The sequence below is a fragment of the Dasypus novemcinctus genome, chromosome 11 (genome assembly GCF_030445035.2).
Source record: "Dasypus novemcinctus isolate mDasNov1 chromosome 11, mDasNov1.1.hap2, whole genome shotgun sequence".
In the NCBI taxonomy this organism is placed as follows: Eukaryota; Metazoa; Chordata; class Mammalia; order Cingulata; family Dasypodidae; genus Dasypus; species Dasypus novemcinctus.
The window spans coordinates 4,551,854-4,565,638 of NC_080683.1; the positions used below are offsets into that span (position 1 = coordinate 4,551,854).

Here is a 13,785-nt window from a genome sequence, read left to right on the forward strand (position 1 = left end):
AATACTTAAGGGTGTGCTACCGCCTGAAAAGAAAAGGCAGGAGAGAGATAGGCCCGAAAGAGAGTCTAGAAATGAAGATTATATCAATAAAAGTAACTAAAAGTGTCAAAAGAATGGTGAAAAAAAATATGACAGATAAAACTCACATAGTCAAATGGAGTAACCATAGCCTACCCAAATGGAGTAAAACAAACGATGTAAAGCACTTATATTCAGAAAACTGCAACCCAATGTTAAAAGAAATTTGAAAAGTCCTAAATAAATGGAAAAACATTCTATGCTCATGGATTAGAAGACTAAATATCATTAAGATGTCAATTCTCCTCAAACTGATATAGAGATTCAATGCAAATTCCTGATAAAAATTCCATTAGCATTAAAGAAAAATTGTAAACATAATTATCAAATTTATTTGGAAGGGTAAGGGGTCCTGAATAGCCAGAAACATCATGAAAAGGAAAAGGAAACCCTCATCTCCAGACTTTAAATCATACTACCAGGTTATAGTGGTAAAAACAGCATGATACTGGCATAAAGACTGACACATAGGCCAATGGAACCAAACTGATTGTTCAGAAACAGACCCTGACATGTATGGTCAAGTGATTTTTGACTAGCCTGTCAAACCCACACAGCTTGGGCAGAACAGTCCATTCAGCAAAATGGTGCTGAAAGAACTGGATATCTACAGCCAAAAGAAGGAAAGAGGACTCCTATCTCATACCTTACCCAAAAATTAACTCAAAATGGATCAAAACTCTAAAATAAAAACAAGAACCATAAAACTTCTAGAAAAATTGTAGGAAAATATCTTCAAGACCTGGTGGTAACTGGTGGATTCTTAACAGAGGTAAGAGAAGGACTGAGATGGACTACTGATGTTTAATGTATGTAGAAGTTTTAATTAGCTTTACTGTAAAAGTGTGGAAATGTATAGAATGAATGGATGGTAACAAACAGTGAGTAAAAGCTAGTTTATAAATGGGGATGTGACTGAAAATGGTAGTCTAGGGATGTAAGTGCCAATTGACAGAATGCTAGAGAATAATCTAAGAACTGAATAGCACAGTAAACCAAGAGGTGGATGAGAATTGTGGTTGATGGTACAGATGCAAGAGTGTCCTTTGTGAGCTAGAGCAAATGTATATCACTACTGCAGGGTGTTGGGAACGCATGGGAAAAATACAACTGGAATGACCTACGGACTGTGGTTAGCAGTAATATAACATCTTGCATCTATGCAAAAGATATACTGTGTTGGTAATGGGGCAGTATGGAAAATGTGAGCCAAATGTATACTATGGACATGGTAACAATCAGATGATATTATCTTATCTGCAGCAAATGTTCCACCATAGTGTGGTATGTTGATAGAGGGGTGTTGTTTGGGAATTCTGTGTATGTGCATGATTGTTTTATAAGTTGACATCTTCTGTCATAAAAAATATATTTAAAAAATAATATTAAGGTGGGTTGGGGGGAAAACACACCAAATATAAGATAAGGACTATATTAGTAGTAAGATTTAGACAATATTCTTTCAAAATTTGTAACAAACATCTCACGACAATGCAAGTTGTTAGGGGAGGGGTGATGTATGGGACCCCTGTATGATGTTATGCATTTTGCTTTGTAAGTTCACAACTTTTATTATTTAAAAAAAAAAAAATCTGCCCTCCGGGTACTCAAAATGTATTAAATCATATTTCTTCAAAGAAAAAAAAATCAACACAGCATTTTTTACTGACCTGGAAAAACTAACAGTGAAATTTATTTGGAAGGGAAAGAGACCCTGAATAGCCAAAGACATAATGAAAAGGAAAAATGAAATCAGAGGAATCACACTACCTGACTTTAAAACATACTACAAAGCTATAGTGGGCTAAACAGCGTGATATTGGCACAAGGATAGACATATTGATCTGAAACCAAATTGAGAATTGGGATACAGATCCTCACATATACAGTTATCTGGTATTCGACAGGGCCACAAAGCCCACTCAACTGGGAGAGAATGGCCTTCTCAACAAATGGTGCTTGGAGAACTGGATATTCTATGCAAAAGAATAAGAAAGGATTACCATCTCACACCTTGTACAAAAATCTACTCAAGATGGATCGAAGATCTAAATATAAGAGCCAAGACCATAAAGACCTTGGAAGACAATGTAAGGAAGCATCTACAGAACCTTTGTAATGGGAAATGGCTTCATGAACTTCACACCCAAAGCACAAGCAGTCAAAGAACAAATAGATCAATGGGACTTCCTTGAAATTAAAGCCTTTTGCACCTTAAAAGAGTTTATCAAGAAAGTGAAAAGATAGCCTACCCAAATGGAGAAAATATTTGGTAACCATATATCTGATAAGAGCCTAATAACTAGCATATATAAAGAAATCCTATATCTTGAAAATAAAAAGACAAACAACTCATTTAAAAAATGGGCAAGAGATTTGAACAGATGCTTCTCCAAGGAAGAAATACAAATGGCTAAAAAGCACATGAAAAGATGCTCAACATCACTAGCTATTAGGGAAATGCAAATCAAAAGTACAATGAGATACCATCTTACACACATCAGACTGGCGGCTATTAATAAAAACGAGGACTACATGCGTTGGAGAAGATGTGGAGGAATGGGAACCCTCATCCACTGCTGGTGGGAATGTAGAAGGATCCAGCCATAGTGGAGGACAGTTTGGCAGTTCCTCAAAAAACTAGCTATGGATTTGCCATATGACCCAGCAATTCCACTGTTGGCTATATACCCAGAAGAACTGAAAACAAGGACACAAACCGATATATGCACACCAATGTTCACAGCAGCATTATTCGCTATTGCCGAAAGCTGGAATCAACCCAAATGCCCATCAACAGATGAATGGGTAAACAAAATGTGTTATATACATACAAAGGAATCCTACTCAGCTGTAAGAAGGAATACAGTACTAACACATGGGATAATATGGATGAATCTTGAGGACCTTATTTTGAGTGAAGCAACCCAGGCATTGAAAGACAAATACTATATGACCTCTCTATATGAATTAAGCAAATCAAGCTGTCTCAAAGGGCCAGAGACTGGATGATAGGCTTACAAGAAATAGGTGGGGAGAGGAAGGAAGTGAACCAACGCCCTTACAGGTGAAATCTTTGATAAAGTGGAGGTAAGTAGTTGTGCAGTGAAGGAACAAGATGGGGGCATAGGGATACTATTGGGTGAGGCTTTGCAGCTTTGACTGGGGCTAGAGTTGGGAGGATGAGTCAGATGGTCCACAGAACACGCACATTTTAGGTAAGGTATTTTTAAACTAAACACGCTTTGTGCACAAGAGTCTGAAAATGGAGTGAGGAATGTGAGGGCCCCTGTAAAGATTTGGGGCTAGCAAATGGACCGACCCGCCCCTCACCTACCTTACAAAGGAAAAGCAGCACATGAACCCTATGGCACTGACGAAGGCATCGGGGTCAAAGTCACCTCCCAGGATGTCGATCACACGGCCAGAATAGTGAGGGAGTAAGGTTTCACCTGCAGGAAGCGAGGCGGGTAGCGGGTAAGCGGTGCACGTGCTGCTGTCGCGGGCCCCCTCCCGGCCCACACTCACAGCGCCCGCCCCCTACTCACCCCAAACCGCCCCCTACTCACCCCAAACCGCCCCCTACTCACCCCAAACCGCCGCCACCAGGAAGAAGAAGGCCACCGCGAGGAGAGGCAGGTCCGGCACGGAGAGCCGCAGCAACTTCCACATCAAGGCTTTGCTCTCCTGGCCCTGCTCCTTCTCCTGGGCGGAGGCGGGCGCTGCCGGGGCACTCAGCACGGCCCACACCGCCCAGCCTAGCCCCGCAGCCGCGTACTCCGCCAGCAGCCAGCTCCACGGCGCTGAGGCCATCCTACAGGGGGGCGCACTCAGCGCCCCGGGCACCAGGGCCCGCAGGGAGAGAAACAGGGGGCTCGCCAGGCAGAGCGGGGGCAGCAGGGTCCCCACACAGCCCAGCAGCCCTCCCAGCCTTAGCAACCCCCACAGCGCTCCGAGACGCAGGGTCCCCTCCAGCCAGAGGCCTGGGAGCCCTCCGGGGAGCAAAGCCCCCGGGAACCCCCGAAGCAGCCAGAGCAGGGAGGAGTCCACCAGCGGCAGGGATGCCCAGGGCCTCAGGTCGCCGAGCGGCATGGCGCTACCTGCGGGGAGAAGGGGGGAAACTGAGGCGCCCCGATCCTTCCTTGTCCCTGACTCCCCACCCCCCCACCCCACCGGCTTCTCATCTGATCCAACCCTACCCCGAGAGAGTCCCCCCCGGTTCTCCGTGCTAATGAGGGCGTCCCCGGAGCAGCCAGTCCACCGGAGACAGGCGGAGAGGCAGCCTGACAACCAGGAGCCCCATTCTTTAAAATTAAAAATAAAAATCCCCAGGCAGCCCTCTCCCTGCCCGGACCTGCCTGCGCCCCCGCGCAGCAGCGGAACGGCGCAGGCGGGCCCCGCTGCGCTCTGCTCCCCTCGAGGTCCAGAGGGGCGGGCGCGCGGCCCTGCAGCCTCCGGGTGTCCGTCCCCACTAACTCACCGGGGGGCCTCGCGCTGGGTGCTGGGGCTGGGGCGCTGGGTGCTGGGGCTCGGGCGCTGGGTGCTGGGGCTCGGGCGCTGGAACCTTCCGCTCGCGCGGCCTCAGGCTTGGGCTCGCCTTTGACGCAGCAGCGACGCTGTCCCGGGGCGGGCCCGCGCTCCCGCCTTCGCTTTCGCTTCCCGGGCCGAGGCGCGCGGGGCGCGGGGCGCGGGGCGGCCAGGCGGGGGCGCGCGAGGCCTGCAGGCCGGAGCCCCGGCTGGCTGGGAAACACGCCCTTCGCAGCAGTGACTGTGGCAGAGAACAGCAGCAATTATTTTAGCATTGTCCTTAAGTAAAATAAATGTTTCAGGGCCTGGGGTGGTTTGAGTTGGGCAACCGCTGATTTATTTTTAAGTTTCTCCTCAACCTCTGAACGGTTTTTGTTTGTTTTATGCTTGCTAAACAAGAACTATGTTTATTTAGCTAGTGAATACCTAAAGTAATAAATTTTTACTTTATGAGAGCAGTCAGGCTCTCAAACACCTAGTAATAGGAATTAAGGGTTTTGAATGTAGTTATAAAGGTGTAGTTATGAAAGTCTGATTAGACGGAGGTACATGTACTCAAAATTTTGAGATTCATTAAGGGATAGCAAACAAAATAATTCCTCAGACAAATGCACATTTTTCAGTATAAATTTCATTGCGGGAAGGAGGGGAGAAGAATGTGCATTAACCGGTGAAATTCACACCAAGCTGCATATCAATATTCTGTTACATCAAACAGTTTGAAGACAAGGGAAATATTCTAAAATAATTTCAGGTTATATTTCATTTGGCCAAAATAGAGCTTAAGGTTGTTTTGCCATATTACAAGTTTACTACAATAATTTTTCACGTAAATATTTAGACTTGAACTCTAGGACTCAATATGGCATGATTATTTTGCTTTTAATCTGTAAAATAGATAAAAACTGACAATTTAAAACCTGCAACAAAGAAAAAATTGAAACCGTGTGACTCCTGAAGTGTCATTGAACCACTTCTAATGGTTAACTGTTAGTATTTAACAAATTCAAAGAGTTAATGAATGCGTGCATTCATTCTGAACGGGTTTTAACCCCATGATAAGGTGGAAGGCAGGTGGTTTGGCAGTGGATGGGGGTGATGTGGTGCAGGGATGCGAGTGGGGTAGCCTGTGCTGGGATGCGAAGGTGAGGGGGTGGGGGTGTTGGGCTATCCTTGGAACTGGTGAGGGGCTGGAGGAAGGAAGAGGTGAACTCTGGGAATTTGTAGGTCTGAGGTTGAAACTACAATGGTGGAAATCTTGTTTTGGTAGATATGGCAGAGGAGGGTCACTGGTGCAAGGCATTGGTGGTGGGGGAGAAAGTGGGAAAGGGTGCTCCTGGGGCATACTTCTGTGGACCGTGAACGTGTTCACCTTGTCATAGGGTATAATCTCAGTAGGTGGAGACCCACACAATAAATAACAAAATATTGAACTCCCACCCTGTGGACTCCTGCTACGTTCTCCAGATGGGCAAGAATCTCTTGAGTACATAGGCAGGGCCTAATAAAAGAAAACAGAGCAGTTTGTAAAGCCCTCAATGTTAATGCATGTAACTGTGAACCCTGGTTTTAAAAACCTGAAACTTTGTGGTTGCAGGAGGTTCTGAAGGAAGGGGGAGAAAGAATGGGCATTTTGAGACATTGGAATTGTTCTGCATTTTCTCACAATGGCAGATACAGGCCATTATACATTTTGTCAGAGCCTATAAAAGTGTATGGTGCTAATTGTAAACCATAATGTAAATGATTGACCATGGTTAGCACCAGTGCTTTGATATTTGCTCATCAATTGTAACAAATATACCATATTCATGTAAGACGTTATTGGTAGGGGAGAATGTGGGACAGGTATATAGGAATCCCCTATATTTTCTATGTGACTTTTCTGTAACCTGAAACTTCTTGAAAAATGAAGTGAAGAAAAAAAAAAAAAGACACTGGGGGAACATACAGAAGAAATTGTCAAAATACATAAAAGATAACAGATCTTATGGTGATGAGAGGCTCAATGTGAAAAATATATATTTTTTATTATTTTATTATTTTTTGGCTTTATTTTGGGGGGTGGATTGCAGAAGGGTTGCAACTGTGGCAGGGGAAGACCAATGGTGTGGGGTGTTGGCGGTGGTGGGATGTGTAGGAAGGGGTGCACCTGGGATATGCCTCTATGGAATATGAATGTGTTGAAAGTCTTCATGTGATCATGGAGTGCGTCTAGATTGAATTTCCATCCTGGGGAGTCCTGCTACGTTCTCTAATAGAGTGTAAAGAATCTCTAGAGTACGTGGGTAGTGCCTAGCAAAGAAGAATAGACCAATACGCCAGGCCCTTAATATTGGTGTGTGTACTTATGAACCTTGTTTTGTGAAATTGAAGCTTAGCCTAGTAATACATATTGCCTAAGAGTTACCTCCTGAAAACCTCCTTGTTCAAATGTGGCCTCTCTCTAAGCCAAATGCAGTGCATAAACACACTATCTTCCCCACCCCCCAGCATGGGACATGACTTCTAGGGATGAACCTCCCTGGCACCAAGTATTATTACCAAGCACCAATTAGCCATGCATTTGGAAAAAGAACTTGACCAAAAGGTGGAACTATTAAATAAGAGTATTTGTGGCTAAGAGATTTCAAAGTAAGTTGGGAGGCCATTTCAGAGGTTACACTTACGCATTTCTCAAAAGGATCTCACTGACTACCATTTAAAAAGTGCCTCAAGCAGGAGGGCTCCCAAGAGCTCTAGAGGCATCTAGACACTATAGGCAGGGCAGACAATCCCAGGAAGTAGGCACACCATCAGTGGGCCTTACCTTGGAATATATGATAACCTATACCCCCAATGTATCAGAGTTAAACTCATGTATAATTTTTCCACACATGGTTCTTCCACCCCTTTTATTTGAACCTATAATTAGCTCTCTACTTGTTAATACATGTCCCAAAGACTTAAATCTTCCAGCCATTCATATGCCAGTTGAGCCCTGAATCTCAGCAGAATTGAACCCAACACCTACTCTCCAGGTCATCGGACTCACCCAGGACTACTAACAAAAGAATGATGACAGACAATGCCCATCCCAAAAAAACAGAGTTATCTACAACTTTAAGCAAGACAGTTCTATCCATCTGCCCCATGGGAATCTAAGCCCCCTCTCAATCAGAAGCAGAGCGGACATCACCATCCCAAAATCCGTAAGATTGAAGAGTAACAAACATAAAATGAAAATGCAACTATGGGCTAAAGTAGACTTATTATTTTTCTAGTAATGGAAGAATTTGTAACATGGATACAAAGACAGTGGTCACCAGAGGTTCTGAGGGGAGAGGGAGAGGGAACAATAAGTATAACATGGGACATTGTGGGGACATTGGAATTATTCTGCATGCTATTACAATAACAGATACAAGCCATTATACATTTTGTCAAAACTTATAAAATTGTGGGGTGCAAGGTGTAAACCATAATGTAAACTATAGACCATGGTTAGTAGCAATGCTTCAATGTGTGTTCATCAATTATAACAAGCGTACCACACTAATGAAAGTGGTTGTTAATGGGGGAACATGGAGGAGGGTGAAAGGGTGGGCTCCTTTCCCCAATTTCAGAGTCTTTGGTAAAAACAGAGCAGGATCATGAGTGAGAAGCACAAAGGGCCCCTCCTAAATAGAAGGTTCTAGCCATTCTCATGGGGACCAAGGCAGTTTCCACTTAGAAGGCGCCAAGCCACTAGTGTCATTAGTCATCCTCAACAGGACATCTTGAACAAGGCACATGTTCACAAGTCTCACAATTTGCATTCCAGATTATGTTGGGAGCACCTTCTGTTTATGGCAGAAATCCCAGGTACTGGACTTTGTTTCTTGGTCTCTTTTCGCACTGATTAGAAGAGCAATCAGACTCCTTGTTCCCACCTCATCAGAGCCTATCTATGGAACATGCAGGTGCATTTATTCCAGAAATAAATCTTCATGTTGAAACTCAATCTTCCAAACTCAAAAAATTCCCAAAGGGAGCATCACTTGGATTCCAAACCACCCTTTTAAAATGTTATTGGTGTGACGACGGAGTCACTTCAAGTTTAAAATAAGGGAGAGGGGATACAAAGTAGGGGATTACCAACATTTCTCTATCCATTCAGGGATTTTGAGACTTCCTCCCTAGTGAAAAAAGGTCCACACCCGGCTGCTTCTTGCTTTCTAGCTTTTACCCTGACAAACTCTCCTCTGAGAAGTGTCATTTTCAGTACTCCTTACTGTAGCTCCAGCATGATTCAGAAGGGAGAAACAAACAAACCCTTTTGTCCTTCATTTCTCTAGCCTGACTGTTTTTCTTTTACTCCCACTCTTCACAGAGTCCTTATCTCCTCTTCCTCTTTAATCATAGTTCTGTCATCTTGCAACCAAGCATGACCCTTCATGAAACTGAACCCCTAATGTCCATCTCGCATTCAATATCCAATAACTCCAAAGTGCAATGTGGCGTGAATGGTAAGGTGTTGGCAATTACTACACACCTGTTGAGGTGGACGTTCTTTCGTCCCACTCTACCATGTAAAACACTGTAGTTCTAGGTGCCTTGCCTCCAAACACCACGTCATTAGTGCAGGAGTCCCCAGGTGTGTCCCTATAGGAAGGTCCTAACCTAAATGGGATCACAAATAAGTGTCCATGGACAACAGTGGTCAGTCTTCCCGAGGTCCTGGAGAGATGAGTGAAGAAGGCAAACCCGAGAGAAATATTTGGCAAAGCCACATTTTTTAGAAAAGTAAAGCTTTGGTAGGGGGTTCAAGTCCCTTTTCCGGAAAAAAACCTCCCTTTATTTCCCGCTCTTCCCCCAAACCCTCCTAACACCCACTGCCCCAACCCCACTCAGCCACAGCACACAGCCATTTACAACCATTTTCTTTATTGTGCTTAGAGCACCCACAGGTGCCAGAAGGAGCGGGGGGCAGGAGGGAGTGTCTGCTCCTTGAAGTAGAGAAAGCACAGAAGGATGAATTCCGCCTCACTCCCACGGACCACTGAGCCTGTCCTCTCTCCTCTGGGCTCAGATTAGGCTCCTGCTTCTCCCGGGGCTCAAGCTGGCCCAGGTCCCTGAGTCTAACAGGTGCCGCCACCATTACTGACTGGCCTCCCGGTACTGGTCCATCAGCTCACTGACGTCTGTACTTCCCACTTTCACCCAACCGTCTTTCTTCATGTGGTACACTGTGGGCAAGTGGGAAAAGAACATGGCGTCACCTTTCACTTCAGCACCTTCCTGCTAGTGCTGTTATCTTGAAGGCGCCAACAACGCACACGCACTCCAAGCCCTCATTCCTGGAACTTCAGTGTCCCTCGTCTGACTCTGAAACACCTCCTCCCTGCTGCTCTGCCTCCCCTGAGTCTCCCAATCTTGACCCCCACCGCCCACCCCCACCCTGGGTGGGGTAGCATTGGTCTCTTACTGTTGACAAAGCCTCCAGAATAGCTGTCTCGGTGCGTGGCATGAACTATAGCCCTGCGGCCAAGGTCATAGGCCTCTTCAGGGCTAAGATCAGGCCGGTAGCCACTGTCCATGACCCCATAGGCATAAGTGTTCCCACTACCAGTGGAGAACATGTTTCCTGAGAGCCGGGTCCCTTTGTCATCCACATAGTAGAGTCCTGGACCCTATTGGATGAAAGAAGATTCCAGGTTGAAAATGGAGAAGAAGGCATTGGTAACAGAGAAGTTCAAGTGTAACCCAGAAAAGTAGACCAAAGAATAAGAACTGCCACAGAAACATTTGAATTAGGACAGTAATTTGGTAACAATCATAGAACTTTGGAAATTTAAAAAAAGGCAAAACAAACTTGGAATCAGTTGTTTTATCAAAGGGGGCAAGCTTACAAAACACATACAAGCTTGATCCACATCTGGACCAGGAAATAGCCCATAGATATGCTGGAACCATCACATAACCAAGCGTTTCACACACCCGGACTCTGTGGCGGGCGGGGGGGGGGGGGGGGGGGGGGGACAGTATACCATGGGGAAACAGATCTCTGATGCACACTTGGGGGAACTTGGCAAATGGAGAGCACGCACCTTCTTGTCCCAGCCACAGATCATGCTGCCCATGCAGAGCCCCATGCCCCGGTACTGGTACATCATGTTGGAGAGCAGTTTGGAGGCTGCTGACACTGAAATGCGCTCCCCATTCCGCAGATAGTACAGCCTGGAGTGGGGGAGGGGGAGGAGGGAGGGTGGAGGACTTAGAGGGGGCAGGGGAAGGTTAGCCCTCTGAGTCGCCCACCTGATGAGTCAGGAAAGGGCTGGAGAGATAAGCATTCAGAAGGAGTTATTTTGTAGGATCTGAGAATCAGGAAGAGATTTGGAATCTAAAGCATCTAAAACACAAAAAGCAATCCTTGTGTGGTGATACCTTCCCACCAGGGCTGCTGGTGTCAGTGCTAAACAACTGGACAAATTATCTACTCCACAGGCAGAAGCATGGACTGAGATTTGGGAGGGGGGTTTCTCACCAAAAGGCTGTGAAATATTCTATTAGCACTGATATGAAACACAGGGTGGGGGCGGTGAGAAGCAGTGATGGGGGGCCCAGGGATTGCCCCCCAGGCTTAGAGGCCACACTCACCTGCACTCCTTGGCCAGCAGACGCTCCCAGTACTGGCAGTCAGCCGCAGAGCCAGACATGGTGCCAAGCAGGTAAGGGTTAATCTCAATCACCTTGTTCACGCGTGTGCTAGCTGGAAGAAGATGGAGTCACGGCCCCATCCCTCTCCCTGCGTGTCCTAAACCAAGACCGACTTCCACTTTGGTGCGGATGTCCTCTCCTGCAGAGAGGAGAGTCCAGCTCCTCCGAATCCGCCTGCTGGAACACCCACTCACCGATGTAACTCCCGGCGGAGGCGCGGGAATCCACGGCCACGATCACTCCGTGCCGGAACTTGAAGGCCAGCGTGGTGGTGCCGTGCGCCATCGCAATCTGAACGCTCTTCTCCCCGTTTGCGCCCAGGGACTGGAAGAATTCAGTAGGCTAAGGAGAGAGAAGAGACAGAGAGAGGGGCGATGAACACTTCGCGGCAGGAGGCTCCAGGAAAGGGTTTTCGAGAGTATGGAGGTGAGGAGGTACGAAGAAGCTCTGCAGCCATCGATAAGTGGCACCGTTCGTAAACACCTGGAGAAGGGCATGGCTGGACTACCATCCCAAGCCTTTTCCGTTTTCCAGGGTAACAGACATGAGAACCGAGCGTTACCATAACTAGGAAGTTTACGGGTGACTCTAAAGCTGTTCCCCTTCATGACTCATGAACCCTCACAAAGCACGTTTTAGGAACAGTGTCCCCGTGTTGCAGAAGAGCCGGAGAAGTAGGCTGACTTGATCCCAGTCGCTGAGCTGAGCCCAGCTGCGCAAGTTCCAAGTCTTCCGAGGCGCTACAGGGCCCTGTGACACCTGATAACCCGAGAAGGCTTCGTGATTCGTGGGAGGTGGAGAAAGAAAGGAACGCTTTCTATCTCCCGACCGCAGCCCCCTCCTCACCTCTCTGTGCTCACTTCCAAACCCTCAGGCCACCTGCCGTCTCCACCGCGCACCCCCACCCCAGCCCCGCCCCAGCCCCTCCCCACGTGGCTTCTTCCGTGGGTCCCCGCCTGGACGCTGCTCTCCAGGCCCGAAGGACGCCCCCCTCCGCGACCCCCGCGGCAGGGCAGTCCCTCTGTTCCGCTGCGCCCTCCTCCCCACATCCCTTCGGGGTCGCGTTTCGGTTCCCACCTGCATCCCCCGGGGAAGGGCGAGCTCCGGAGATCGCACAGAGAAACTGTAGTGGCCCGGGTCGGAGCGAGGGCCGCTCCCCGCGAATGGGAAAGCCGGGGGGTCCCGCTGCCCTCGGGGGGCTCCGCACACTTCCAGGAGCGCCATGACCGCCCGGCCCGCAAAGATCAGTCAGATTTCCGCTGAGGAAGTGAAAGCGAAAGCCGCGGCCCGAAGGGGAGGGAACCAGATTTTTTTTTCCACATCCCCCTGCCCTTTCCGAGAAGAGGCAGGTGAGTGTCCAGGGGACCGGGGAAATCGGGTGGTGGCCGGGCTTCTGCGCCCGGCTCCGCGGAGGTCGGAGGAACGATGGTAATGCGCTGTCAGAAGAAAGGAAGAAGGAGAGGGAGCGACTCGAAGGGGCCTTGGCAGTGGGGTCCCAGCCCCAGGCACCTGCAGGCCGGGGCACCCCCTGGGGACAGAGGAGGAGGTGGGTGGAGGTCGTCCCCTCTAAAGGCGTAGCCTTAATCGGAAAGCCGGAGGCCAGCCCGGAGGCTGCGCGCTGCAGGGGGGCCGGGGAGAGGTTCGTGTGAGCATCACTGTGGAAGTGGAGGCGGGACACGCGGGAGCTCCGAGTGCCGGGCCGGTCCCGGGCAGCCTGGAGCAGGCCAGACCCGCCGCGGGTACGGGGCGTGGGACCAGGAGTCCTCGCGGAGAATCTTTCCACGTGGTGCCCCCTGGGGCACCTCCCCCGTTCAGCAGTCTCCCAATCTGTAGACACCCACGGAAACCTGGCCCTTCCTGCCCGCGGGCCAGGCATCATTCTGATCCGCTGAGCACTGGGGCGTTGAATTTCTCTAAGCCCCACCTCTCGTTGCAACCTGTGCTGGCCTAATCTGCCCAGCAACTGTTGACGTCAGGCTGAGCACTGGGGCGTTGAATTTCTCTAACCCCCACCTCTCCTTGCAACCTGTGCTGGCCTAATCTGCCCAGCAACTGTTGACGTCAGGCTGAGCACTGGGGCGTTGAATTTCTCTAAGCCCCACCTCTCCTTGCAACCTGTGTTGACCTAATCTGCCCAGCAACTGTTGACGTCAGGCTGAGCACTGCGGCGTTGAATTTCTCTAAGCCCCACCTCTCGTTGCAACCTGTGCTGGCCTAATCTGCCCAGCAACTGTTGACGTCAGGCTGAGCACTGGGGCGTTGAATTTCTCTAAGCCCCACCTCTCCTTGCAACCTGTGCTGGCCTAATCTGCCCAGCAACTGTTGACGTCAGGCTGAGCACTGGGGCGTTGAATTTCTCTAAGCCCCACCTCTCCTTGCAACCTGTGTTGACCTAATCTGCCCAGCAACTGTTGACGTCACAGCACCCCGGCCTGTCCTTACGAGACAGCCACGCCCCCATCCTGAAATTACGCGGGCAGGTGCACGGGAAGGTGTCTGCAC

General features: G+C 48.5%; 2 protein-coding genes across 3 annotated transcripts in view; both read right to left on the bottom strand.

The window, feature by feature from the left end:
* TAP2 (transporter 2, ATP binding cassette subfamily B member) overlaps nt 1-4,713 on the bottom strand; it is a 31,859-nt gene extending 27,146 nt beyond the window's left edge. The window contains exons 1-3 of the mRNA XM_004479820.5: nt 4,559-4,713; nt 3,669-4,178; nt 3,416-3,530 (exon numbers count right to left, since the gene is read on the bottom strand). Coding sequence (XP_004479877.1) covers nt 3,416-3,530; nt 3,669-4,170 — 617 coding nt within the window. The 5' untranslated portion in view covers nt 4,171-4,178; nt 4,559-4,713. The remainder of the gene's footprint in view (nt 1-3,415; nt 3,531-3,668; nt 4,179-4,558) is intronic.
* A 4,780-nt stretch (nt 4,714-9,493) lies between these two features.
* Nucleotides 9,494-12,562, bottom strand: PSMB8 (proteasome 20S subunit beta 8). Of its 2 annotated transcripts, none has more exons than XM_004479819.5 (6): nt 12,361-12,562; nt 11,478-11,625; nt 11,224-11,335; nt 10,674-10,803; nt 10,052-10,256; nt 9,494-9,812 (listed from the first exon to the last, which is right to left on the bottom strand). In XM_004479819.5, the coding sequence occupies exons 1-6, from the start codon at nt 12,505-12,507 to the stop codon at nt 9,724-9,726; spliced, it is 831 nt and encodes a 276-aa protein (XP_004479876.1). In that variant the 5' UTR covers nt 12,508-12,562; the 3' UTR covers nt 9,494-9,723. The 2 variants fall into 2 exon arrangements, with proteins under 2 accessions (XP_004479876.1, XP_012375613.1); XM_012520159.4 differs by lacking the exon at nt 12,361-12,562 and adding an exon at nt 12,130-12,164.
* Nucleotides 12,563-13,785: the final 1,223 nt, after the last annotated feature.

Excerpts from the sequence above, each read along its gene's own strand:
- PSMB8 (XM_004479819.5), bottom strand. The coding sequence starts at position 12,507 with ATGGCGCTCCTGGAAGTGTGCGGAGCCCCCCGAGGGCAGCGGGACCCC. Across the intron at positions 11,626-12,360 it reads CCCTTCCCCGGGGGATGCAG|CCTACTGAATTCTTCCAGTC; the intron begins GTGGGAACCGAA and ends CTCTCTCCTTAG. Across the intron at positions 10,804-11,223 it reads CTGCTGGCCAAGGAGTGCAG|GCTGTACTATCTGCGGAATG; the intron begins GTGAGTGTGGCC and ends CCCCCACTCCAG.